Below are 27,639 nucleotides of genomic sequence, written 5' to 3' on the forward strand. Positions count from 1 at the left end.
TCCCAGCCTTATCCGGAAGTGGCGGGGGCGGGGCGCAGTGTCCGGAGCAGCCAGTGGGCGGCCGGGCGGCCGGTCCGGTGTAGGAGAAGCGGCGCGATCTGTCCCTGGTCAGGCTCTGCATCCATGGAGCGAGCCGAGGGGCCGAGGTGAGCCGTGCGTGCAGTCTCCCTTCGCCGTCGCCGAGTGTAAGGCCCACGGCGTTCCAGACCCCTGGAAAGGAGGGGAAAGTGACTGCGGCGCTGGGCGAGCTGGCGGCCCGGAGGCCTGGGAGGGGCTTTTCTTCGCTAGCCGGCCCCGCTGCCCTGTGGGTGCACCTTGAAGTCGGGGTTCGCGGGGATTCGGCCGGCTCCCAGGCAGGCCCTGCGCAGGCGCTGCGTCGCATCCGTGGATCTGAAGCCGTGGACCTTGAAATCCCCCTGAACGGAATTCATTTTCTTTTTACATGGTTGCTTGCTTTCTCTCTCTTTTGTAAAATTGAGGGTTATTTTAGGGAAGGCTTTAAGGTACAAGCTAATTTGCATGGCCGCACAGTCTTAAAAAAAAACTAGTACTTCTCTATCTCCTTGAGTATGCGATTACTGGCTGGTAAAGTACACGCACTCGGGTTAGCGAATCTTCAGGTAGCGCTTTCACACTCAGTGTCAGATTCTTGAACCCAGAGTTGCCGTCTGTATGTAAATGTTGTATCTCCACCCCTCAAAATAAATATCAGGAATGTACTTGTAGCCTTTGGGCGGAAAAAGGCCAAATATTTAAAGATACTTCTTCCACTTTATTTGGTGTCATCTGCAGTTTCCACATTTAAGACAGACTTGAGTGGGATTCTTTGCAAGGTCGAATGAAGAGAAAAGATGTTTCTTTATTTTACAGGGGTTTACTGCGTATCAACTCTGTGTTAGATGCTGTGGGAAATCCTCAAAGATTTCTCTCCCAGGGAGGCCCCGATGTTCAGTTACATCCATGTTACAGTTTACTGGAAGTGATTAATTTAACACATGGATGAACATTTTTTGGATGAGCAGGAGTTTGCCAGGCAGAGGAAGAGGAGGGGAGTGGTCTGGACACACCTGTGTAGGCAAGGAGTAGTGTCTAAAGGAGATTGGTGTTTACTCTGACCAGAATAGAGGGAAATTGGCAATGGGTACAGGATTGACCAGAGAGAGAGAAAGAGACAGAGAGAATAGATTGGGGTGTAATTCTGACTGGATTTGAAATGACGTGGCAGACAATGGGATGCTAGTAAAATCTTAAGCAGAAAAAGTAGTCGACCAGATCTGTGAATTCTAAAGTAGCTCAGGTGGTAGCATGGAGTGTCGGTTGGAGTAGAGAGAAAGTGGAGAAAAACCAGTTGGAAAATTCTGAAAGCAGGTGCAGCTAGAACTGTGAGGGCCTTTGCTAAAGCAGGAGTATGCAGCCTGGATTTGGAGTGGGGATTCAAAGACAATCAAAGGAATAGTTATCCATTTTGTACCCAGTTTCTAAGATGGTTTTAAAATTTTTATTTTATTTTTGCTTTTTAGGGCCACATCTGCGACATATGAAGTTCCCAGGCTGGGGGTCCAATCTGAGCTACAGCTGCCGGCTTACGCTACAGCCACAGCAATGCAGGGTCCAAGCTGCGTCTTTCACCTACACTACAGCTCACGGCAATGCCAGATCCTTAATCCACTGAGCAAGGCTGGGGACTGAACCTGCATCTTCATGGATCCCAGTCGGGTTTGTTACTGCTGAGCCACAGTGGGAACTCCTCTAAGATGGTTTTGATTTTGATATGAACGCTCTAGGTTTCCCACCAGACTTTTGATTTTTCAAATTGTGTGGGAAATGTTGCTTTCTGCTTTCAAGAAAGAAATCTCATTGTAGCAGTGTTGCAAAAGGTTATTTTAGTTTTTTGGCCAGGCCAGTAACATGCAGAAGTTCCCCGGCTAGGGATCAAACCCAGGCCACAGTCATGACAATGTCAGATCCTTAACTGCTAGGCTACTAGGGAATTCCAAAAAATTACTGACTCATAGCTTGAGGGGGACATAGGTTCCCTCATGGAGCTCCCAGTATAATTAGGTTTTAAATATCTATTACATTTGAGGAGTTCCCGTCGTGCCTCCGTGGTTAACAAGAGCGACTACCATCCACAAAGATGTGGGTTCGATCCCTGGCCTCGCTCAGTGGGTTAAGGATCTGGCGTTGCCGTGAGCTGTGGTGTAGGTTGCAGATGCGGCTCGGATCCCACGTTGCTGTGGCTGTGATGTAGGCCGGTGGCTACAGCTCTGATTAGACCCCTAGCCTGGGAACCTCCATATCCTGTAGGTGCGGCCCTAAAAAGATACACACACATTAAAAAAAAAAAAAAAAAAAAAGAAATACCTGTTATATGTGAGGTACCTATTCAGCAGATTTTTGGACAAACGTTTTAAGGATTGAGGACCACCATGTATATTTATGAATATAATAAATGGATGTGTTATTGTGTTGAATGGATTAGACGCATTAACTATAAGCAGAGATGAGTCATTTCTCACCGTTAAGACGTGGATGAAAATACATAATTAACTTCCTGCTTTGTTTCTTGTACCTGGTTTCTTTAGTTCAGAACTTGCTAAGGCCATCAAACCTATCGATCGGAAGTCAGTCCATCAGATTTGTTCTGGGCAAGTGGTACTTAGTCTCAGCACTGCTGTCAAGGAATTGGTAGAAAATAGTGTGGATGCAGGCGCCACTAATATTGGTAAGTTTGGGAGCGTTTTATTTTTATTAATTTTTTGTCTTTTTAGGCCCGCACCTGAGGCACATGGAAGCTCCCAGACTAGGGGTTGAATTGGAGCTGTAGCTGCCAGCCTACACCACAGCCACAGCAACTCAGGATCTGAGCCGCATCTGCCACCTGCACCGCAGCTCATGGCAACGTCGTATCTTCAACCCACTGAGCAGGGCCAAGGATCGAACCTGTGTCCTCATGGATTCTAGTGGAGCTCATTACCACTGAGCCACAGCGGGAACTCCTGGGAGTGTTTTAAACCAAATAAATAATCAGTTTACGCTATTTTATTCAAGAAATATTTGTTACGGTAATAAGACAATCAAATGTTTGTATACTGAGAAGTTACCATTTTTTAACTTAAATTTTGCACTCCTTAGGTAGTAGTAAATTATAATGGTAGGTAATTTTTTGTTACTATTCTTACTATGTGCCAGGCAGGCGTTGTGCTAAGAGCTGTAGATGGGGTACCTCCTTTAATCTGTAGAAGAATCTTATGAAATAGGAATTAGTATTATTATAATTATTATGTCCTTTTTACAAATGAGGAAATTAAAGCACAGGGAACCTTGCTGTACAGTGGGAAAAAAAAATGCACAGGGAATGTGCTTTTTTTTTTTTGAAGTTTTAGCTCTGGTAAAATATGATCCCAGGGGGTCTGATTCCAGAAATTGTTCTCTTTAATGACTGTGTTAAAATTTTCCTTATTTTTTATTTTTTTTTTTTTGCTTTTTAGGCTGTACCTGTGGCATATGGAAGTTCCCAGGCTAGGGGTCAAAACGGAGCTGCAGCTGCTGGCCTACACCACAGCCACAGCCATGCCAGATCCAAGCCACATCTGCGATGTACACCACAGCTCATGGCAATGCCTGATACTTAACCCAGTGAGTGAGGCCAGGGATTGAACCTGCATCCTCAGAAATACTAGTTGAATTCCTTTCTGCTGAGCCACAATGGGAACGCCTTTTTTTTTTTTTTTTTTTTTTTTTTTAATAATTGCAACTTGCAACATTTATTTCAGGTTCTCTCTCTCTCTCTCTCGCCTTTTTTTTTTTTTTTTTTTTTTTTCTCTCCTTTCTTGGCACATGGGCAGCATGTGGAAGTTCCTGGGGATTGAATGTGTGCCACACAGCAGCAACCAGAGCCTCAGCAGTGAGAACACAGGAGCCTTAACCCGCTAGGCCATCGGAGAACTTACAAAATTATACTTTTGAAAGAAAATAAAAACAGAACTCTTTTATCTGGGCTAGTAAATAGCCAAGGATTTTAAAAAAGTATAAAATGACAGTAGTACATTTATTTTTTAATTTTTAACATTAGTTTTATTTTTTTTATGGCTGTACCATGGCACATGGAAGTTCCTGGGCCAGGTTTTGAATCTGAGCTGCATCACAGCAGTAGCTGTGGCGATGCTGGATCCTTTAACCCACTACACCTGGCCGGGAATTGAACCCATGCCTCCGTAGTGACCTGAGCTGCTGCATTTGGATTCTTACCCCACTGTGCTGACAGTAGGACATTTATTTATTTATTTTATTTTATTTTTTGTCGTTTTATAGGGCAGCACCTGAGGCGCATGGACGTTCCCAGGCTAGGGGTGGAATCAGAACTTCAAATGCCGACCTACACCACAGCCACACCAATGAGGGATCCGAGCTGTGTCTTCAACCTATGCCACAGCTCATAGCAATGCTTGATGCTTAACCCACTGAGCGAGGCCAGGGATTGAACCCGTGTCCTCATGGATACTAGACAGGTTCATTACCACTGAGCCACAGGGGGAACTCTGGACATTTAAATAAATAATAGTTAGGACTCAAATTTGCAGTTATAGAGACTGTCAGTAGAAAGACTTGGGGAGTTCCTGTTGTGGCTCAGCGGTTTATGAACCCGACTTGTATCCATGAGGATGGGGGTTGATCCCTGGCCTTGCTCAGTGGGTTAAGGATCTGGGGTTGCCATGGATGTGGTTGGTATAGGTTGGCAGCTGCAACTCCAGTTTGACCCCTAGCCTGGGAACTCCCATATACCATCGATGCTGCCCTGAGAAAAGCAAAGCGGGAAAAAAAAAAAAGACTCTTCGCATGGATCAATTGGAAAAATAAATATCTTCAACTTTCTAGACCTCCGGCTTAAAGACTATGGGATGGATCTCATTGAAGTTTCAGACAACGGATGCGGCGTAGAAGAAGAAAACTTTGAAGGCTTAAGTAAGTTGAATTTTTCTAACGCTATTTAAAAAGGTGTGGGCAAGAGGTCTCTGAAGTCGGGGTACCACTCGCTTCCAAAACACAGAAACAGCTTTTTAAGAGCAGTCACTTGGGGGGTTTCGTGTGCGTTTGCGGCTGTATCCCTGGAGATTCTCTCGGCCTTACTTTGCGCCCCTCCTCTTTCAGCACTGAAGCATCACACTTCTAAGATTCAAGAGTTTGCTGACCTAACTCAGGTTGAAACTTTTGGCTTTCGGGGGGAAGCTCTGAGCTCGCTCTGTGCACTGAGGTGATGCCACATTTTTATCCACTAACTTGACCCCTTACAAAACTCTCGGAAAATCAAAAAGCATGATTAGAATCGGTATTGTTTACACTTTTCTGTCTTGAGTGTTTCAGCTTCTAACTTCTCCATTGTTTGACCTTATTGGCTTTCTACGTGGTTAATAACTTCTGAAATGTAAGCAGCGGATGAAGGATGAGGGAAATGAAGCAAATAGTATTGTAAATAAAACTGTTATTTAATAAGTTAAAGCAGTAATGTCTCAATTTAAAAACATTGTATAGGAGTTCCCCTTGCAGCTCAGGGGTAATGAACCCGAGTAGAATCCATGAGGTTGCAGGTTCGAGCCCTGGTCTCACTCAGCGGGTTAAGGATCCGGCATGGCTGTGAGCTGTGGTGTAGGTCGCAGACGTGGCTCGGATCTGACCTTGCGGTGGCCGTGGTGTAGGCTGGCAGCTGGAGCTCCCATTTGACTCCTAGCCTGGGAACCTCCGTGTGCCGTGGGTGCGGCCCTAAAAAGACAAAAAGAAAAAAAGCGAGAGAGTGAGCGCGTGATCGAGAGCCAGCGCCTGTGCATCTGTAACTGACGGGGTCACGCTGCCATCCTCCCAAACAGTGACGTGACCATTTCTACCTGCCACGCGTCTGCGAAGGTTGGGACTCGACTGGTGTTTGATCACAATGGAAAAATCCTCCAGAAATCCCCCTACCCGCGACCCAGAGGGACGACGGTCAGCGTGCAGCAGTTGTTTTATACGCTGCCTGTGCGCCATAAGGAGTTTCAAAGGAACATTAAAAAGGTACGTGAGTTCAGAATGCCAGCTTCCAAGGGCATGGGTGTGTGATGAGCTGGCCTAGCACAGGATCGCTCAGGGTCGTTGGCACTTGGCTTCATCCTTGTCCCTTCACTTTTTGGGAAATGCTTAGCTTGCTTCTTCCCCTCAAAGATGTAACTTGAGTTCCTGTCGTGGCTCAGTGGTTAACGAATCCGACTAGGAACCATGAGGTTGTAGGTTCGATCCCTGGCCTTGCTCAGTGGGTTAAGGATCTGGCATAGCCGTGAGCTGTGGTGTAGGTCACAGACGCGGATCCGATCCTGTGTTGCTGTGGCTGTGGCGCAGGCCGGGAAAAAAGCGGCCCTAGGAAAAAAATAAACAGACAAAAGAAGATGTAATGATGATTTGCCTTCCTTTTCCTTTTTTTTTTTTTTTTTTTTTTTTTTTTGCTTTAAAGATTTTTTTTTTGTCTCTTTGCCGTTTCTTGGGCCGCTCCTGTGGCATATGGAGGTTCCCAGGCTAGGGGTTGAATAGAGCCGTAGCCGCCAGCCTACACCAGAGCCACAGCAACAAGGGATCCGAGCCGCATCCGTGACCTACACCACAGCTCACGGCAATGCTGGATCCTCAACCCACTGAGCGAAGCCAGGAATCGAACCCTTAGCCTCATGGTTCCTAGTGGGATTCATTAACCACTGCGTCACGACGGGAACTCCTAAGATTTTTTTTTTTTTAAATCGAAGTATAGTTAATTTGCAATATTGTGTTAGTTTCAGGTGCACAGCAAAGTGATTTAGTGTGTGTGTGTATTTTTTTTTTTTCAGATTCTGTAGGTTAGATGCTGAGCATAGTTCCCTGTGCCACATAATAGGTCCTTGTTGGGTAGCTGTCTTTCACATTGTAGTGTGTATATGTTAATCCCCCAAACTCCTAATTTGTCTTCTCCCCCCTTTCCTTTTCTTGAAAAGAATCATCGCAGTGTGTTTAGTAGGTGTTTTAGTGTGGGCAATGAGTCGTAATGTTAATTGTTTTGCATCTGTCTTTATTTTTTAATAAGATTATTTTTCTTGGCTCCCTGAAAAGTGAATTATTACAACTTTTATGAATTTGAATGAATATGAAACAGCTAAATGTTATCTGACCGTTGTGTTTAAAAAGCAGTTATAAATTGTCTATATATGTGTGTGTGTGTGTGTATCTGTGTATATGTAGTCATGTGTATATGGTTACAGTTTTGTTGCCGTGAGCCGTGGTGTAGGTCGCAGACACGGCTTGGATCATACCGTGTATGCTGTTGTATACTGTGACTTTTTACGCAGTATACCGTAGGTATCTTTTTTGGCAGATTGATACTACCTTATTCTTTCTCATGGCACCATTGTTTGGATATACTGTAATTAATTAATTAGCCCCTTGTTGGCGGTTGCTTAGGTCATTTATAATTTTTCACAATTACAGCTTGTTTCAGTGAACAGTTCTGTAGTATATCTTTGATTGTGCCAGATTTCTACAAGGATAAATTTCTAGAGGAGAGATGAGAGATGACAAGGTCAGAGGGAATATACTTTCTTTCTTTTTTTTGGGGGGGGGGTCACGCTATTGTTTTGTTTGTTTTGCTTTTTAGGGTCACACTGGAGGCATATGGAGGTTCCCAGGCTAGGGGTTGCATCAGAGCTGTGTCTGCAGCCTGCACCACAGCTCAGGGCAATGCCGGATCCCCGGCCCACTGAGCTCGGCCAGGGATCGAACCCGCGTCCTCATGGAGACTTGTCAGATTCGTTTCCACGGAGCCAGGATGGGAACTCGATTTTCCTGCTATACCATGTGTGGAGATTCAACTCATGGATCATTCTGTTAGGAACAGTTCACCTGACTTGTGAGATGATCGGAGAGCCTCGAATGGGCTGTTATCACTTGAATCACATGATTCTCCTGAGACGGAAGCGACTTGGAGTCCTCGTGTTTGTGTTTTTCAAACAGGAGTTTGCCAAAATGGTCCAGGTCTTACACGCGTACTGTATAATTTCGTCAGGAGTCCGTGTCACTTGCACCAATCAGGTCGGGCAGGGCAAGCGGCAGCCCGTCGTGAGCACCAGCGGAGGCGCCAGCATCAAGGAAAACATCGGATCTGTGTTTGGGCAGAAACAGGTAGTGGTGGCCAGTGGTTTCAAAACACTTTATCACTCCGGGGAGTATGGCAGGTTTCTATTGTCCTTTCCAATAGGAAAGAGAAGAAAATCCGAGAGTTGATTTTTTTTAAAAATTAGGTGTCATGGAGTTCCCACTGTGGCTCAGCAGGTTAAGAACCCAGCTACTCTCCCTGAGGGTGTGGGTTTGATCCCTGCCCTCCCTCAGTGGGTTAAGGATCCAGTGTCGCCGTGAGCTTCGGTGTAGGCTGCCGATGCAGCTCAGATCTGGCATTGCTGTGGCTGTGGCGTAGGCCTGCAGCTGCAGCTCGGATTCCTCCACTAGCCTGGGAACCTCCATATGCCATGGGTGGGGCCCTAAAAAGACAAAAAGTAAAAATTTAAAAAAAGTTAGCTGTCACAAAAATAAATGTTAGCTGAAAGTTTGAAAATAATCTTTTTATTCTCTGGAAAAATGTAAAGTATTACGGGCCGTGTATTGATTATGGGTAAGTCGGAGCACAAGTGTTTTATCTTTCTGATAAATCAAAATTATTATAGAACTGCAAAAAACAGCCATTGAAGTTCTTGGCAGTCTTTTTTGTCCATCCCCATAGCATGCTGGAAGGTCCCTGTCCAGGGATGGACTCTGTGCTCTTGCCGAGACAGTGCCGGATCCTTAACCTGCAGAGCCATCTGGGAACTCCTGTTCTTAGGACTCTTAATGTGGCTCACTTGGCTGGGAAAGAAAACACACCAGACTCTCTTTGTAGCTTCCCTTTGAGGTTCGTCCCGTTCTCTCTCTGTCGAGAAGTAACTGTGCGCCCTGATTTCTTTCAGTTGCAAAGCCTCATCTCTTTTGTTCAGCTGCCCCCTAGTGACTCGGTCTGTGAAGAGTTTGGCCTCAGCTGTTCTGATGCTTTGCACAATCTGTTTTGGTAAGTAGATTGCTGCTGGGAAAATGACAGGTTGTTTGAGCTTTTTTCTCCCCTTCTTGGTTTTGTTCTTAAAGCTCATGATTTTAAAGCTTAAAGTTTCTTATGTCCATTATAAAACTGTAGGCAGTATCCTGCTGAGAAGGAGGATTTATAGAGAAGAGTCAGGTAAATTTTTTTTTTTTTTTTTGGCTGTGGTTTACAGCGGCTTAATGTGGGATCTCAGTTCCCAGACCAGGAATTGAACCCCAGGTGTAGTGGTGAAAGTGCTGAATCCTGACCACTGGACCACCAGGGAACTCTCAGGAGTCAGTTACTTACTACAACTAATATTCTGGGTGACTGGTACACTTCAGGGAGTTTCCTATTGACTTAGTCTTTGTAGAAGAGGCCATGTGTTGAGTGAGTGATTAGAATAACTCTCCCTCTTTTTTTTTTTTTCCTCTGGCTGTGCGTATGGCATGTGAAAGCTCCGGGGCCAGGGAGCCTTAACCCACTGAGCTATCTTAGGAACACCTGGAATAACTCTGAAATTATGCTATGTACAGTGTTTCACTTTGCTGGGATCTGGCAGAGGAGGGGTCACTGGTGCCTTACCCACAGTCCAATCCAGCATCATCACTTTTAGTGTGAGAAAACCAGCCGTGTTTCCACAAGCAGGACTGGCTCTGTGACAGCTTACCCTCCCTCCCCCTGCCTGCAGCTTATGCCTGATGGTAGAGGGGGATTCATTTCTTTATGTTAAGGTCTTGTTCTCATGGAAACTCAGGTATTCCTGGGGTAGATCTCTGGCGGCCCCAGCCCTTCGCCAGTGCCTTAGGAGACAGAGGCTTGCTAACCCAGAACAGATTGAAAAGGGGTGCAGATGCGGGCAGAGCTGTTGAATACAGGTCATCGGGTGCCCTGGGACAGCTGGGTGGGGACTGAACAGAGGTTCTAGAATGTGAGTTTGGGGTGAGACCCACTCCCTGCTTAGAGACCAAGGACTCAGTCGGGGAAGTGAGAACAGAAACACATCGGTTTCTAACCCACTGTGTTGCCTGTGATGGATTTATCAGCAATGGGAGCACTGGAACATTCCAGAGGGTCTGTGTTCCATTTATGTTTCACCAGAATGGAACCCAGATATGCCTCATCAGAAATGTTAATACTGGGAGTTCCCGTTATGACTCAGTGGAAACGAACCCCACCAGTATCCATGAGGACGTGGGTTCGATCCCTGGCCCTTGCTCAGTGGGTGAAGGATCCGGGGTTCCCGTGAGCTGGGGTGTAGGTCACAGATGCGGCTCGGATGTGGCGTGGCTGGGGCTGTGGTGTCGGCCAGCAGCTGCAGCTCTGATTCGACCCCTAGTCTGGGAACCTCCATATGCTGCACCTGTGGCCCTAAAAAGCCAAAAAAAAAAAAGAAAAAAAGGAAAAAAGAAAAGGAACGTTGACATCCATGGGTTTGTCACCAGGGGTTATGTTATGTCTTCAGTTTTCACTTGGAGAATGTGGGGTATGATGCGTGTCTGGCCCTTTCTGCTCTGGAATTCTGCTCTAACCGCTAACATTCAACAGCATCTCAGGTTTTATTTCTCGCTGTACTCACGGCGTCGGGAGGAGTTCAACCGACAGACAGTTTTTCTTTATCAATCGGCGGCCTTGCGACCCAGCAAAGGTATTGAAAAATTTTGTTGGATTCGTCTTTTTTTCTTTTACCCTTCAATTTGTAATGCTGTTAACTTTTTTTTTTTTTTAGGGCTGCACCTGTGGCATATGGAGGTTCCCAGGTTAGGGGTCTAATCGAAGCTGTAGCTGCCGGCCTACACCCCAGCCACAGCCACGCCAGATCTGAGCCGGGTCTGCGACCTACACCCCAGCTCATGGCAGTGCCGGATCCTTAACCCACTGAGCGAGGCCAGGGATTGAACCTGCAACCTCATGGATACTAGCTGGGTTTGTTACCGCTGAACCATGATGGGAACTCCTATTTTAGGCATGTGAAAAAGTCTACCACCCAGTTGTTTCAATTTTATATACATGTATGTGTAAACATATTTTGTTATAAGAATTGTGGTTTTTTTTTTTTTTTTTTTTTTGTCTTTTTTTGCTATTTCTTGGGCTGCTCCCTCGGCATATGGAGGTTCCCAGGCTAGGGGTCGAATTGGAGCTGTAGCCACCGGCCTACGCCAGAGCCACAGCAACGCGGGATCCGAGCTGCATCTGCAACCTACACCACAGCTCACGGCAACGCCGGATCGTTAACCCACTGAGCAAGGGCAGGGACCGAACCCGCAACCTCATGGTTCCTAGTCGGATTCGTTAACCACTGCGCCACGACGGGAACTCCCAGAATTATGTTATTAGAAGAAAGTAAACAATTGAAAACATTCACCACCATCTGGACATTTCAGTCTAGACGGACACACATGCGTCTGCTGCTGTGTTTTCGTTTCATTGTCAATTTTCTGGGAAAATAAGGGCCCGAATTACTTCTGCCCCACGCTTAAGATCATCATCTTGATATGATGATAGGCTTTTCAGTGGTCAGTTTTGGCTTCGCATCTTCAAAAACATCATACCTCAGTGATAGGTTCTATTTTCCAGTGACACTTTAAAATTCCTTCCGTTAACCAGGTACGGTTCAACTTGTCCATTTTTAACCTGTACTATCACTGGTGTGATTTTTAATGGTTTATCTCTAATGCCATGTAATAATCGCATTATAAAGTCATATAAATACATTTCTGCGTACATTTATTTATTTATTTGCCTTTTAGAGCCACACCCATGGCAAATAGAAGTTCCCAGGCTATCGGTCTAATTGGAGCTGCAGCCGCCGGCCTACACCACAGCCATAGCAGCACGGGATCCAAGCCGTGTCTGCGACCTGCACCACAGCTCATAGCAACGCCGGATCCTTAACCCACTACGTGAGGTCAGGGATCGAACCTGCGTCCGTGTGGATACTAGTTGGATTCGTTTCCGCTGCACCACAGTGGGAGCTCCTCCATGTACATTTAAATGTGTTTTATGAGCATTTAAACTGCACCTCATTTGGGAGCTTCCTGGTGGTCTAGTGGTTAGACTCCGTGGTTTCATCGATGTGGCCTGGGTTCAATGCCTAGTCTGGGAACTGAGATCCCACATCAAGCCATTGCTTATTGTGGCCCCCCAAAAACCAACAGAAAACCCCCTGCATCTTAATTTTATTGACATTTCTTCAAGAGCATCTTTAGTTTGGAAAAAGATTCTATGTTATAAAACTGTGAGGAAACTTTTTTGGGTGATGGACGTATTCATTATGTGGATTGTGGGCTTGGGTTCATGGGTATATATATATGTATGTCAGAACTTATCAAATTGTACACTTTAAAATATTTCTTAAAGTTTATTTCCCCCATGGGTTGTTCATATTTTATTTTATTTCGCTTTTTTTGTTATTAAGCCTTTTTTAAAAAAAAATTATAGTTGATTTTCATATTGTACACCTTTTTTTTTTTTTTTTTTTGTCTTTTTAGGGCCACACCGGCAGCATATGGAGGTTCCCAGGCTAGCGGTCCAGACGGAGCTTTGGCTGCTGGCCTGCACCACAGCCACAAATCCGTGCTGCATCCATGACCTACACCACAGCCCACGGCAACGCTGAATCCTTCACTCTCGGAGGAAGTCCAGGGATCGAACCTACATCCGCATGGATACTAGTCGAGTTCTTAACCCACTGAGCCACAATGGGAACTCCTCAGATTGTGCACTTTAAATGCAGTTTGTTTTAGGACAGTTATACTCAGGGAAGTTACTAAAAATGGATGCTTTTAGTGGTTGGTTAGAACAGCATGCTGTTAGAAAAAGGGGGAAAGTTCTAGTGTTATTCTTTTCTAATTGTTGTTGTGGGTTTTTTTATTTTTTTATTTTTTTAAATTATTATTTTTTTGTCTTTTGTCCTTTTAGGGCCACACCCACTGCATATGGAGGTTCCAGGGATCGAACCCAAGTCCTCATGGACACTAGTGGGGTTTGTTCACCACTGAGCCACGACGGGAAGGCCTCTAATTGCTGGGTTTTGTGCAGGTTTCCAGACTGGTGAATGAGGTCTATCACCTGTACAATCGGCATCAGTATCCTTTCGTTGTCCTTAACATTTCCGTTGATTCAGGTAAGTGCCACTGAGATTTCAGTAAAATTTGTGACTTAAACTCCTAAAACAACACAATGAAATTAGAAAGCTCTGCTATGACCAGAAAGAGATTTTTATAGTAACGATTAATGGTGATTTTTTTTTAATAGACTTTCAGTTTTGACATATTAAACAAATCTGAAAATTATATTATTTCTTTTGCTTTTTAGGGCCGCACCAGCACATATGGAAGTTCTCAGGCTAGGGGTCGAATCGGAGCTACAGCTGCTGGCCTCCACCACAGCCACAGCCACACAGAGTCCAAGCTGCATCTGTGACCTACACCACAGCTCACAGCAATGCCAGGTCCTTAACCCACTGAGCTAGGCCAGGGATCGAACTCACGTCCTCATGGATCCTAGTCGGATTCGTTTCCACTGTGCCATGACAGGAACTACCTAAGAATTCTATTATTTTTTATGCAGGCTTTCCTTCTTTCCACTTGAAACTATGTTAATTGTATTAGGAAAAGATGACCTTTTTTTCATGGTGGCCGAAGGCAAAAGTAGACTAAATATTCTCCCTGATTTTGAAAATAATTTCGTGTAGATGTTTTTCTTCTTATTGTTAAAAATTGTGGTGTATTGTTATCCAGTATATATTTTTAGAGGCTTAGAAATATGTGCACACTTTAATCATGATATATAATCTACCCATATCCTTTGGGGTGAGAAAATAATTTTGGGGAATTTTGTATTTTAGTCTTAGGTGGGAACATTTTCCATGTCATTAAAATTTATTCAGAACCATGATTTCAATAGCTGTAGTATATTTCAATGTGTGGATATATCTGGATTTGTAAATTTTTATGTTTTTGCCTATTTGAGTTGTTTTCAATTTTTGGAAATTTACATACTGTGTCTACAGATAAATCGTTGCCTATATCTTTGAGTATTTCTTTAAGATTAATTCCTAGAAGTAGAATCTCTGGGTCAGTGAATGTGACCGCGTTACATCAATTTACACACCTGCCAACAGTGTCCTAGTGTGATAATTTTTAACCAGATTCAGTACGTAATGAAAATGACATGTTTGTACTTTTCTTTTAGCATGCATCTTCGTGTGTTTGTTTGCTTTTTTCTTTTGGAGTTTCACCCTCAGACGCTTGCATGTTTCGTCTGTTTAAAAAAGAAATTGTTCATCTTTTACTCATTTATTTGAAAGAGCGAGATTGATTGATTGATTGATTGACTGATTGATTTGCTTTTTAGGGCCGCACCTGCGGTATATGGAAGTTCCCAGGCCAGGGGTTGAATTGGAGCTATAGCTGCCTGCCTACGCCACAGTCCCAGCAACATGGGATTCGAGCCACGTCTGTGACCTACACCGCAGGTCAGGGCCACGCCGGATCCTTAACCCACGGGGCAAGGCCAGGGATTGAACCTATGTCCTCATGGTCACTAGTCGGGGTCATTCCTGCCGCACCATAATAGGAACTCAGCAAGAGCTAGTTTTCGAGTTCATGAATATTAGTCTGGACCCTGCGCTTTTCGTAAATGCAGGCGAATAAATTGGTCGATGGGAACATTTCTTTGGTTAAGGGCGCATTTGAATACAATCAGCGTCTTTCCCGTGTTGTTTCAGAATGTGTCGATATCAACGTTACTCCGGATAAGAGGCAGATTTTACTACAGGAGGAGAAGCTTTTGCTGGCAGTTTTGAAGACGTCTTTGATAGACATGTTCGATAATGATGTTAACAAAATCAGCGTCCGTCAGCAGTCACTGCTGGATGTCGAAGGTAAGGAAGGCACAGGTGTGTAAACCGCGTCTAGAACCAACAGCTCGTGTGATGCTTATTTTCCAGCGTTAAAGTCTTTTCGGCGTGAAACAGAATTTCCCCTTTTAAACAGAGGGGATGTGTCACCCTCGAAAGTGTGTAGCTGGGAGGTCCCTCGTGGCCTGGTGGTTAAACATCTGGCATGATTGGCATCATTGCCATGGCTGTGGCTCAGGTTTGAGCTCTAGCTTCGAAACTTCCACGTGCTGCAGGTGTGCCAAAAAAAAAGGAAGTGTCTAGCTGCAGATTTTGCAAATTTAAGGTAGTCTGGGTAAAAGGGACCAGAACCACCTCGGTGATTACCCAGGGTACGTTCTTACCCAGATGTAACAGTTCCCTTTCCATAAATGCTCCTCGATGGCAGCAAGCCTCTTGTTGATTTCCAGGGTTCTGAAAAAGTTGATTCTGACCGTTTTTGCCCCTTTCTCATCTTTTATGGAGTAGGGAACCTGGGGAGGCCCTTCCTCTGCCATCTGCCCTCAAGTCACCCCTGTGCACTCGTCGCTGAGTGTGCCATGTTGAGATGAAGACCTGACCCAAAGCTGGCTTGACATCTGTGAAAATATGCATGGTCATTCTTTTACTACCTGGTCCTAAAGTGATGAGCCTTTTGTGTTTAAGTAGTGAGTTTTATTCTTTTGCATCCAAACCAAGTGCATCGGCGCCATGTGTGGCTGGGGAGCCCCAGCAGCCTTCCTGGGGGCGGGAGGTGTGGGCGTTGCTGCTCTGACAGCCAGATCCACTCCTGGGATGCTTCTCCAGGCCAGCCCGCCCTCTTTCTCGGGGTCTGTCTGTTCAGATGGAGGTGAGAGGGGGGGCGCCCATCACTGTCTTCCGAGGGGGAGAGGCCAGGGAGCAGCTCAGGCAGCTGAGACTGGCTTTATGGAAAGCTCAGGTGACAATGAGAGGAAACTGGCCTGAGATGAAGCTTTGTAACCCTAGGATCCCAGGAGCCATAAGCCGGGGTCGAGGGGGGGGGGCAGGGATGCAGCGTGGCTCTGCCCTAAGGTTTCCTAACCACCTCCCTCCGGGGGGTGGGGGGCGGAGAGGCCGATTTGGAAGACAGTGGGGTGGGGTGGGGGTGGGCTTCTGTGGAGTGCCACCGTGGGCGGTTGTGGCAGTGGGCGAATATGGTGGAGACACAAGCTTCTGACGGTGGGCGGTGCTGTGGGGTGGGAGGGGGCACAGGAGCAGTGACAGGAGTGTGGCAGAGCTACCGACCCAGGTGGTGGGCCCCATGTCTCTGCTGGCCATTCTCTGCATGGGACAATGTGGCTGCCTGTGTGTGTGTGTGTGTGTAGGGAGCACCACACGTCTGTGGAGAGTTCTCTCTCTCTCACACTCACACACACAACACACGCACACACACACTGCCGTAGATGCCACCCCACACAGAGAAGCCCCTCCGCACCGTCGAATCCCCGCCTTCCTTTCTGCCGCTTCATCACAGCTCAGCACCCACCCAGAAGCCAGCGGATGGTGAGCAAGCGCATCAGCCCCGCGATCAGACGGAGCCACCCTTGTGCCTCTTTTCAGCCGCTGAGCCTCGGTGGGAAAGGTCCTACTGACTTCCCACACCACGGATCCGTTTTATCTGCTTTTAATTGAAGTCGTCCAGGATGTATGTTTTTCATCAGTTGTTTCGTTCAATATTTTGTTTGTAAGAATCATTCACGTCCTGGGTGACTGCGGATCCATTCATTTGCGGGCTGTTACAGGTGTTCCATTGTATTTAAAGAGCACGGTTTATTTGCACACAACTGGATTGTTCCCAGTTCGGGGCTTTCGTGAGTAAAGCTGTCAGGAATACCCCCGTCTAGGAGAGCATCAGTAGACCTGCCTGGTTTTTTTTTTTTCCTTTTTTGGCCACACCCGCTGCCTAATGGAAGTTCCCAGGCCAGGGATCCTCTCTCCGCTGCATCGGCTCCCTCCTCCACAGCTGCAGCAACACAGGATCCTTAGCCTGCTGCAACACAACGGGAACCCCCAAACCTTTCCGATAGGAAACATCGCAGGGTCACAGGGGTGCGTGTTTAGATCAGGAGCTGCTCCCAGTTTTAGAAAGTGGCTGTAACCAGTTTCACCACCGGCCCGCAGTGTTTAAGCATTCCATTTGCTCCCCAACCCTGTGAGCATTCACAACTTTTTTACCCATTCTGATGAGTATATAGAAGCATTCTGCCATGGTCTTCATGGAAAGCCGTTTTCCCAGGTTGGATGAGCCATTCCGTGCTCCTCTTTGGGGAAGTGCCTGTTCCAATAGAAATAGCCCCTTAGCCCGTTTCTGCGCAGCCCCTGACCTTGTCCTCTGCTCACGTCTACTTAGGTAACTTAATAAAACGGCATCCGGCAGAAACGGAAAGGCCTGGGCCGGAGCAGCAGGAGCATCCCGCCCCGTTGAAGGCTGCGGGACAAGAGAAAAGGGCAGTGACCATTTCCAGACTGAGAGAGGCCTTTTCCCTGCGGCAGGCGCCCGAGAACAAGCCTCGGGGCGCCAAGACCGCGGACTCCAGGCGGGTTTCTCCGCGGCAGAAAGGCGGCGCCCCAGGGCCCCTCTGCTCCCGCACGCGCATCTCGGAACCGAGGGAGGAGGGGATGGCATCCGCCCGGGCACCCTCTGACCCGATGGGCCCAGGGGAGGCCTCGGAGGAGGCCTCGGGGCACAGCAGCGCCTCCGCCAGCTCCGGGGAGGGCTCCAGCGCCCCCGAAACGGGCAGCCACCCCAGCAGCGACCCTGCGGCAAGCGCCCCCGAGGACGGGTTTTCGCAAGAACACGTGGAGTCTTGTGAAGAGGCCCCTGCACCTGCTCTTGGCGCTTTAGACCAAGAGGCTGGCGGCCTCCGCCGGCCTCAGCCCCCGAACGCCTCATCCCCAAACCCCAAGCGTTTTAAGAAGGAAGGGGTGCCTTTAAACCCCGACGTCCCCCCAGAGCCGGTGGCAACGCAGAGCGTGGCAGCGGCCGAGGTGGATGTCGCTGTTGACATTGAGAAGAAAATAGTGCCCCTTGACTTTTCCATGCGTTCTTTAGCCAAACGGATAAAGCAGTTATGTCGCCAAGAGCAGCAGCGAGAAGGTGAGCAGAATTACAGGAAGTTTCGGGCCAAGATTTGCCCTGGAGAAAATCAAGCCGCAGAAGATGAGCTACGAAAAGAGATAAGGTAACTTTCTTTTTTTTTTTTAATTCCCATCCCCTAACTTCGTTTCCCTGCCGCTCAAGTTCGTTTGCTTCCAAGAACTTTTGCCAGGCAGTTCCGCTGCCTGCAACCTCTCAGGAACTGTTTCCTTCGATTTTCCCCACGCATCCTTCCCAGCCCCCCAGATCAATCGAGGCTTTCGTGACCCCACTTTCATTCCTCCTCCTGGAGGTTTTCGGCCCACGGTGACTTCCTCCTGCACTGACTCCACCGCAGCTTTGCTCAGCTTTGCTCCCATCTTAACGGGAGAAATTATAACACGGTGTCCAAACTCTGATGTCGAGAAGCTTGCATCGGAGAAGTTTAAGCAAAAGTCAATTTCAAGAAAACTATTCCTCATACAGAAAATCGAGTCCGGTCACTACCACTTGACGATAATCATGTCCAACATTCTGACTCTTAAAAATGATGCATTCTCTTGACATATTTTTTACTTTAAAAAATTTTGTGTTTTGTCTCACCAGTAACTGAAATATGTTGTATTTCGTAGATAGTGCAATGCAGCCGTGATACTGAATCTTTAGCATGTTTAGTCTGGACCCCACAGGTTTTGCTTAATTTAGATTATTAGGGGAAAAAATTTTTTTTTTTATTATTAGGAAATTTTTGTTTGTTTGTTTTATTTTGTTTTGTTTTTAGCTGAGGCATGCAGTGGCTTGAAGTGGGATCTCAGTTTTCAGACCAGGAGCTGAACCTGGGCCACAGGAGAGAGTGCCAAGTCCTAACACTAGACCACCAGGGAACTCCCAGGCTCTGAATTCTTTTAAGGAGGAGTTCCCGTGGTGGCGCAGTGGTTAATAAATCCGACTAGGAACCATGAGGTTGCGGGTTCGGTCCCTGCCCTTGCTCAGTGGGTTAAGGATCTGGCGTTGCCGTGAGCTGTGGTGTAGGTTGCAGACGTGGCTCGGATCCCGAGTTGCTGTGGCTCTGGCGTAGGCCGGTGGCTACAGCTCCGATTCCACCCCTCGCCTGGGAACCTCCATATGCCGCGGGAGCAGCCCAAGAAATAGCAAAAAGACCCCCCCCAAAAAAATAAATAAAATAAATTCTTTTAAGGAGTATTAACAATTCCTTTTGATAGTCACAGTGGCTAGCTTACAAGGAGAAAGGTTTTTCAGGAAGCTTTCTTTTGAAAAGTGTGGTAGTGGTTAAGGATCCAGCATTGTCACTGCCACAGCTTGGCTTCCTGCTGTGGTGTGGGTTCAGTCCCTGTCCCGGGAACTTGTGCTTGCTGTGGGTGTGCCCCCCCAAAAAAGCAAAGAAAAACACTACTTGGGGGTTCTCATTGTGGCTCAGTGGGTTACAAACCCTAGTATCCATGAGAACGGGGGTTCAATCCCTGGCCTCGCTTGGTTGGTTAAGGATCCAGCGTTGCCATGAGCTGTGGTGTAGGCCAGCAGCTGCGGTTCTGATTCGACCCCTAGCCTGGAAACGTCCATATGCTTCTGGTGCAGCCCTAAAAGCAAACAAACAAACAAACAAAAAAACACCCAGAAAACCCCCCACTGCCTGCTGAGGTGCTGAAGGGTGTGGAATGCTGTCCAGTCCTCACAGCAAACAAGGGAAAAAAAAGGCGTGTAATTAATAGACATGAACTTCTTTGGTTGTGACCTGGGGTCTGTGAACTCTGAGGGGTCCAGTGAAGAGAGCCAGGTTCCTTAAGCTGTTTTTCAATAGAGATTTTAATTAAGCCCAGAAACATGTATTGATGACATGTTACTATGGCTCTTCAATGTACTTTGAGAGCTTGTTAAGCAGGCAGAACCTGTGGCCAGAATCTGGTGATTCCGCTTGGGTAGCTCTGGTGAATCTTGAGTGTAGAGCCCAGGAATCTGCATTTTTACAAATCCCCCAGAAGGTCACATTGCGAAACCACGATCCATGACGGGCCTGGCACTGCCTCCTGGCTTTCAGGGCCCGGCTGCTGGGTTGACTTCTGTTCTGAGCTGTCGTTCTGATGAAATGTAGGAAAACGTACTGAGCTACAGATGAGGTAGCAATGAATCGAGGTAGTCTTACCAGCTCCTGTTTCTGTATTTTGGATTATAACTAAACATACCAGGCTGTAAAGTTTTATTTCTTTACGCCAGATGCTGTTTTAGTTTATGGTGGGAGACACACCTGCCAACGTCATGGACGACCTGGGTGGGTCTTCAGGCTGCCGCAGGTTCTTTCCATGGAACCAGAGGCGACTCGGATGGTTCTTGCAAAGGCATGGGATCAGAGCCAGGAGGTTGGCATTTGTGCCGGTTACCAGTTTATTGCCTCGGCTCCAAACCCTCTCTGCCCTGCTTTGCGGTCCTGGAGGCTGAGGTGTGTCAGCGTTTCTCCTGCTGCACTGTTAGACTCTCTCAGTAGGGGGCGCTGGAGGGACACCGTGAAACAGCAGGAGCCGCTGTGACTCTCCTAGCTTCTGGGTAGCCCTCCTCTCTCTTTACCTCCTGCTAGGCAGGCACGGGCAGCAGGCAGCAGGCCCAGCATTGCTCACTGTAGTACTCCTAGCAATCTTATTTTTGTTCAGCGGGCTGCAGCCCCGTCGGTTCCAACAAGGTGTGAAGCTCATCCTGGGGTGGAGGCTGGGGGGGTGCTCCTCATTAGAAGAGTCGATACCAAATATTGACGAAAAGGTATATCTGTACAGGTGGCCCTCCTTATCTTCCAGTTCCGCTTCTGCAGAACAAAAAGTTTTTAAATGCGAGGAGCTCCCGCTGCGGCGCAGTGGGATCAGTGGCATCTTGAGACACGCCGGGGTACGGGTTCGATCTCGCCCCGCGTGGTGGGTTGGGGATCCGGCATTGCCGCAGGTGCGGCTTTAGGTTGTGACTGTGGCTCCGATCCATCCCTGGCCTGGGAGCTCCATATGCTGCAGGACGGCCAAAAATGAACACCCCCCCAAGTCTAAAAAATCCTAGAAAGTTCCAAAAAGCAAAACTTGAGTTTGCTATCTGCTGCAACTATTTACAGAGCCTTTACCTTGTATGGAGTATTACAGGTGATCTAGAGGGGACAAAGTATACGGAAGGCTGTGCTGGTTACATGCAGATGCTGTGCCATTTTATGTGAGGCGCTTGAGCATCCCTGCTGTTTGGTGTCCCGGGGGTCCAGGAACCAGTCACCTGTATGTACCCAGGGACAACCGTACTCTATTTGTGGAAGTGTAAACTTTTATAGTTCTATCAAAATTAAAAAGTACATATAGGGAGTTCCCGTCGTGGCGCAGTGGTTAACGAATCCGACTAGGAACCATGAGGTTGCGGGTTCGGTCCCTGCCCTTGCTCAGTGGGTTAACGATCCGGCATTGCCGTGAGCTGTGGTGTAGGTTGCAGACGCGGCTCGGATCCCGCGTTGCTGTGGCTCTGGCATAGGCCGGTGGCTACAGCTCCGATTCGACCCCTCGCCTGGGAACCTCCATATGCCGTGGGAAGCGGCTCTAGAAAAGGCAAAAAGACAAAAAAAAAAAAAAAGAAAAAATGTTTAGATAAGAGTCTATAATGATATGTTTGTTAATAGTAGGTAATGTCACCTGGAGAATTGAATGGATGAATCATGTTCTCTTTAGAACGTTAGGGACTTTGTTTTATGTTTCTGTATTTTTTTATTGCTTTATATCGTATTTTTAATACTATTTTTCATTGTTTTATAATCCGAAAAGGATCCTTTAAAGTGTCTTCTAATGAACATTTTCTACACACAGTAAAGAGATGTTTGCAGAGATGGAAATTATCGGGCAGTTTAACTTGGGATTTATCATCACCAAGCTGAATGCGGATATCTTCATAGTGGACCAGCACGCCACGGACGAGAAATACAACTTTGAGATGCTGCAGCAGCACACGGTTCTCCAGGGGCAAAGGCTTATCGTGTGAGTTCATTTCCGTGCTCACAGTTTGCAGTGGTGGCACTCCCGTTTAAATCCGTTAGCTTATGGGTGTGTCTGCCTCTCCCTGTGTATCCACCCACCTACCTACCTACCTGATCGATCTGTGTTTTTTGGCCATAAGTACCCGTACAGCACGTTTTTATGCTTCTTGCATGATACTACTCATACCTGTCATTTATGGAGTGCTTCTCTTGGGCCAGGCACAGTGGAAGCAGCCTACATGGGTGAATCCATTGAATCCTCACAAACCCATGAAGTGGTTACTATGTATCAATACCCACCTTTCACAGGTGATACAACCGAGACCCAGGTTAAATACGCTGCCCAAGGTCACACAGCTAGTGGGTTCTTCTAAGGAGCACACCTCTTTAGCTAGGTAGGCAAAAACACGGATCACCGCTTGGCCAGAAAATCCTTTTGCTGCAGGGCAGTTTCTAGGACGTGCCAGATCTGTCTGGAGCACGTGGAATTCATGTGTTCAGAAAGTCGGGACCCCCTGGGTCAGCCCTCAGCTGTGGTGAGAGCAGTTCTGGTGATGGGATGGTCTCTGCAGAATTCGGTATTTATCTCTCTTTTGCCAATTTGAATGCTTTACAAGGACCATTTTACAAGGCAAACTATTTTTCTTTTTTAGGGCCGCACCTATGACATGGGGAGGTTCCCAGGCTAGGGGTTGAATTGGAGCTACAGCTGCCAGGCCGCAGACACAGCCACGCCAGATCTGAGCTGCATCTGCAAACCTAATGCCGGATCCTTAACCCACTGAGCGAGGCCAGGGATCGAACCCGCAACCTCGTGGTTCCTCGTCAGATTCGTTTCCGCTGTGCCACCATGGGAACTCCCAGGCAAACTACTTTTGTAGTTACTCTAACTTCCAAAAAGTTCCTTTAAAAAAAGGAAACGAAAAGCAAATGCTAGGGTTTTGCGACAGGACAGGCTCGTAGCTGAACTTCTTCCTCCTGTTGCTTTGCGCAATGCACGCGAAGACGCACCGCGTTGTTTTCGAGTCATTTCTGCTTGACATGAAATGTTTGACTTCAAGATTTCCGTGTTTCAGACCTCAGACTCTCAACTTAACGGCGGTCAATGAAGCGGTTCTGATAGAAAATCTGGACATATTCAGAAAGAACGGTTTTGATTTTGTTATCGATGAAGATGGTGAGTTTTTACTTAGGACGAAAGACCTGTGTCCTTTTTGCAGCTGGGAACAATCCTCCGGGGTCCCACAGAGCAACGCATTTCATGCGGGAGGAAAGGTCCCCCCCCCCCCCCCGCGAGGGCTCTGCCCCCCCTCCCCCCACCTTGCGGTGCTCATTGCGAGGAGCTTCAAGTCATGGGTTTTTCTCCGGATTTTATTCTTGCAGCTCCGGTCACCGAGAGAGCTAAGTTGATTTCCTTGCCGACGAGTAAAAACTGGACCTTCGGGCCCCAGGACATAGACGAGCTGATCTTCATGCTGAGCGACAGCCCGGGGGTCATGTGCCGCCCTTCCCGAGTCCGGCAGATGTTCGCCTCCAGAGCCTGTCGGAAGTCTGTACGTACAGCGGCTTCGTCGGCGGGGCCCGTGGGCCTCGCAAGTCCCCAGTCCCCAGTCCCCAGTCCCGCGCTGGCCCGGCAGCACTGTTCCGGGTGCGGATGCGCCCCCTACTGGGCTGTGCGTGGGCTGCAGAGTCCTGAGCCGCTCTGCAGCCCCTGAGCCCCGCGCAGCCGCCGTTTCCGTGACCCCCGACCTGTGCTTACGGCTCGGCTGCACCTCCCTCAAGCCACGTCTTCTCTCGAGCTTCCGCTGAGCCCTCGTCGTGAGCTGTTTATCCGTGTCGTTCATCCAGGGACCTCCTGGGGATGAACGACCCTGACGCAGAAAGCGCGGGGGCTTCAAGCCCTCGGGGGCGCTGCACGGGATTGTCCAGGGCCCCTCCGTGCACAGGCCTGTCACAGGGGTGCGGGGGGGGGGGGCAGTGTGCGTTGTCCACTGCTGCCACCACTCAGATTGGTTCTGGAAGGTGGCAGCAGGGCTGGTGACCAGTCTGATGTCAAGGCCGAGTCCCTTGAGTCTGATCCCCTGGCCCCACTCCATTCATTTAACAGAGATTCCTTGAGCCCCCACCGTGCTCCTTGGCCAGGGTGCTGGGGACACAGGTGACATGGCAGACGAGGTCCTTGTCCTCGTGGAGTGTATAGTGTAGTGGGAGAAATGGACATAAACATGCATAACGACAGCCTCAGATACTGCAGGTTCAGTGCAGCCGACAGTAAGGGGGCTGGAGGGAGCACCGGAAACCAGGTGGGTGTCTCGGGCCACCGCCCAGCGGACCTGTGGAAGGTGCGCTGGAGCCCCGGGAAGAACTTTGCAGACAGAAGAAATAGCAAGGGCAGAGGCTCAGGGTGTTTGGTGAGGCCAGAGGCCAACCCCGTGTGACCAGAGGACCCGGGATGCGAGCTGCATCCGGGGACCCACTTAGGGTCTTGCCAGTGCAGGTCGGAACTGGGCGTTTGCGCCACGTGTGTTGGGAGGTGCTGGAGGGTGATGGTGAGAATGGGTCACAGAGGGGGTGTCACTGGGAGAGGGGGGAGAGCGGCAGCGTTTTCACCCGTGGGGGTGGGATCACGTGTGCGCTGTCAGACAGGTCGTACCTGGGATCCTGCCGGACGTGACTGGGGTGCCTGAGAGTAGGGGAGAGGTCGGTGCTGGAGAGAGAGGTTTAGGCTTTGTAAGTTACAGCCGAGGGACAGGATGCAGTTCCTCCAGGAAGAGTTTTGATCAGAGCAGAGGGTAGGGCCCAGGGGCTGACTGCAGCCACAGACGGTTCTCTGAGAAAGCCCGGACCTCGATCTCGTGAGCAGGAGTTGGAGCTGGGCCCGGCCTGTGCTCACAGCCAGGCGTTCACTGGGCCGCGTGTTCATGGGACACGGAGATCTTTGGATCTTCACTCCCCACGCCCGCAGGTCCCTCCCGCTGCCGCACAGCCGCTGCACCACCTGAGTGCTGCCCGGGGCGGGCTGTCCTCTGCCTGGATGCTGCTGCTACCACCCCTGCTCCTCTGGCCCTCGCTGAGCTCCCCGCCCAAGTGGCCTCTTCCAGCGCGGGCACAGCCCCAACCGTACTTGCCTTGTTTCTCTGCCATCCTGTCCGTCTTCCTCCCGTGAGGCAGGGCCCTGCTGTGCATCCTGCTCTAGGATGTGCCCGGCACGGGGCAGAAAGAGGGGGACAGAGAGCTCGGGGCCTGTCACCACCTCCTCTTGTGTCTCAGGGTCTCAGTTTCTCTGTGCTTGCTGCAGAGGCTGCTCATTCCGTGTAGTGAAAAAGCAGGGCGAGGGCTGCAGAGGGACAGACAAGGAGAGCTGTTCCATTGAAAGGAGGCAGGGACATGTGAGCAGAAGCCTGAGGGACAGGGGACGTGAGGCATGCAGATATTTGAGGAAAAAGTGACCTGGGTCAAGGACACAGCTAGTGCTGGGGGCCAGAGGCAGATACTTGCTTTGTGTGCTATGCCCGAGGCAAGGGGGGTCCTGTGGGGGCAGGGATGCTTGCTCTCAGGTGTGGCCAGTGAGGCCCAATTTGGGGATGCACTTGGCCTTGTATTCAGGTGAGAGGAGGGCTCTGAAGAGGAGCCACGTGAGCTGACGTTATCCTGAAAAGGAATCGCTGGCCCCTGGGTGGAGGGCGCATTAAAGGAACAAGGGGGCGGGGTGGGGGAGGCCTGTGAGAAGACCACCGCCGTCACCCAGATGGACGCTCGGGGCGGCTGGGACGCAGGTGGTGGTGGGGCTGCCGTCCTGGTTGGTCCTGGGCAGGAATGGTCAGCGTCTATGCTAAGGATGTGCCGCCCCGGCGGAGCCCTTGGGGTCTGGATTTCACAAAGAGGCTGGGGCTGAGATGCTAGAAGGTAGGGTTCTGGGGGACTTTGCAGGGAATGTTGTGGGTTTTTTTTTTTTTTTTTGTCTTTTTAGGGCCGCACCTGCAGCATATGGAGGTTCCCAGGCTAGGAGTCTAATCGGAGCTGTAGCTGCCGGCCTACACCACAGCCACAGCCACGCAGGATCCAAGCTGAGCTTGCGACCTACACCACAGCTCATGGCAACGCCCGATCCTTAGCCCACTGAGTGAGGCCAGGGATCAAACCCACAACCTAGTTGGATTTGTTAACCACTGAGCCACGACGGGAACTCCAGGGAACACTGTTTTTGTTGTAGTCGTGTGCAGCCTCCTTGTAGAGAAAAATGCTCCTGCAGAGTTGCTGTTCCAGCCAGAGGCCAGCAAGCCTTGAACACACGCCCTTGTGTCTCGTTCGCAGGTGATGATCGGAACTGCCCTCAACACGAGTGAGATGAGGAGGCTCGTCAGCCACATGGGGGAGATGGACCATCCCTGGAACTGTCCCCACGGAAGGCCGACCATGAGACACATTGCCAACCTGGATGTCATTTCTCAAAACTGACACTTCTCCTTTTATGAACGCTTCATTGTACGGCAGATTTCTCTGTTTTGAAACGCAGGGTTTTAACCTTTTTTTTTTTTTTTTTTTTTTGGTTTATTTCTAAAAGAAGCCGTTGCTTAAAAATGTTTCAGATCCATTTAGAAATGCTCTTGAGAACTTTTTCAAACAGTTCAGAGCATTGCTTGCGACACTTTCTGTTCCGCTCTTGAGCTTGGGTAAGTGTGTGGACAAGGAAGAGAACTTTTTTTTTTTTTTTTTTTTTTGTCTTTTTACTTTTCTCGAGGGCCGCTTCCCGCAGCATATGGAGGTTCCCAGGCTAGGGGTCTAATCAGAGCTGGAGTCACCGGCCTACGCCAGAGCCACAGCAATGCGGGATCCAAGCCGCGTCTGCAACCTGCACCACAGCTCGCGGCAACGCCGGATCCTTAACCCACTGAGCAAGGCCAGGGATCAAACCCGCAACCTCTTGGTTCCTAGTTGGATTTGTTAACCACTGCGCCACGACGGGAACTCCAAGAAGAGAACATTTTAACAAATTGGGAGGAGCAAGTGCTTCGGAAGTCACCCAGACCTCTGCTCTGGCCCCCCAGATTTTAGTCCCCAACTTTCAGCCCTTGATGATTAAATTCACAGTGGTTTCGCTTTACACATTTCAAATGATGGTCCATTTGAATTAGTGGTTCTCAACCCTGATGCATAGTAAATTTAGAAAATAGGGAGTTGCTGTTGTGGCTCAGTGGGTTAAGGACCTGACATTGTTTCTGGGCGGAGGTGGGGGAGGAATTCAGGTTTGATTTCTGGCTTCCCACAGTGGCTTAAGGATCCGGCATTGCTGCAAGCCATGGCACAGGTCACAGGTGCAGTTTGGGGTCGCTGTGGCATAGCCCAACCCCTAGCCCAGGAACGTTCACATGCTGCAGCTGAAGCCATAAAAAGAAAAAACTGTTGAGAAAGCAGTCCAGCAAACTCAAGCGGGATCCTCTGTCCAGCTGGAAGGAATTGACCAGGGGGAGCGGGGTCCTTATTCTTAAATGTTCCCCGCTGCAGCCAGGGTTGCAAAGACCGTTGTTGTAGGCAAGGGGAAATAAAAGATTTTTCTGTAA

The 27,639-nt window shown here is 48.7% G+C and overlaps 1 protein-coding gene across 2 annotated transcripts; it reads left to right on the forward strand.

Moving 5' to 3' along the window:
• Positions 7 to 27,639, forward strand: PMS2 (PMS1 homolog 2, mismatch repair system component). Of its 2 annotated transcripts, XM_003124283.5 has the most exons (15): positions 27 to 146; positions 2,586 to 2,725; positions 4,879 to 4,965; positions 5,152 to 5,254; positions 5,865 to 6,048; positions 8,005 to 8,172; positions 8,991 to 9,088; positions 10,646 to 10,745; positions 13,139 to 13,223; positions 14,829 to 14,984; positions 17,350 to 18,181; positions 21,912 to 22,079; positions 23,155 to 23,255; positions 23,462 to 23,631; positions 26,393 to 27,639. In XM_003124283.5, exons 1-15 carry the CDS (start codon positions 124 to 126, stop codon positions 26,534 to 26,536), a joined length of 2,559 nt encoding a protein of 852 aa, XP_003124331.1. In that variant the 5' UTR covers positions 27 to 123; the 3' UTR covers positions 26,537 to 27,639. The 2 variants fall into 2 exon arrangements, with proteins under 2 accessions (XP_020941740.1, XP_003124331.1); XM_021086081.1 differs by lacking the exon at positions 5,152 to 5,254 and having other exon boundaries at positions 7 to 146.

Source organism: Sus scrofa, chromosome 3 (genome assembly GCF_000003025.6).
Source record: "Sus scrofa isolate TJ Tabasco breed Duroc chromosome 3, Sscrofa11.1, whole genome shotgun sequence".
NCBI lineage: Eukaryota > Metazoa > Chordata > Mammalia > Artiodactyla > Suidae > Sus > Sus scrofa.

Excerpts from the sequence above, each read along its gene's own strand:
- PMS2 (XM_003124283.5), top strand. The coding sequence starts at position 124 with ATGGAGCGAGCCGAGGGGCCGAG. Across the intron at positions 8,173-8,990 it reads CTGTGTTTGGGCAGAAACAG|TTGCAAAGCCTCATCTCTTT; the intron begins GTAGTGGTGGCC and ends GATTTCTTTCAG. Across the intron at positions 23,256-23,461 it reads TTTTGTTATCGATGAAGATG|CTCCGGTCACCGAGAGAGCT; the intron begins GTGAGTTTTTAC and ends TTATTCTTGCAG.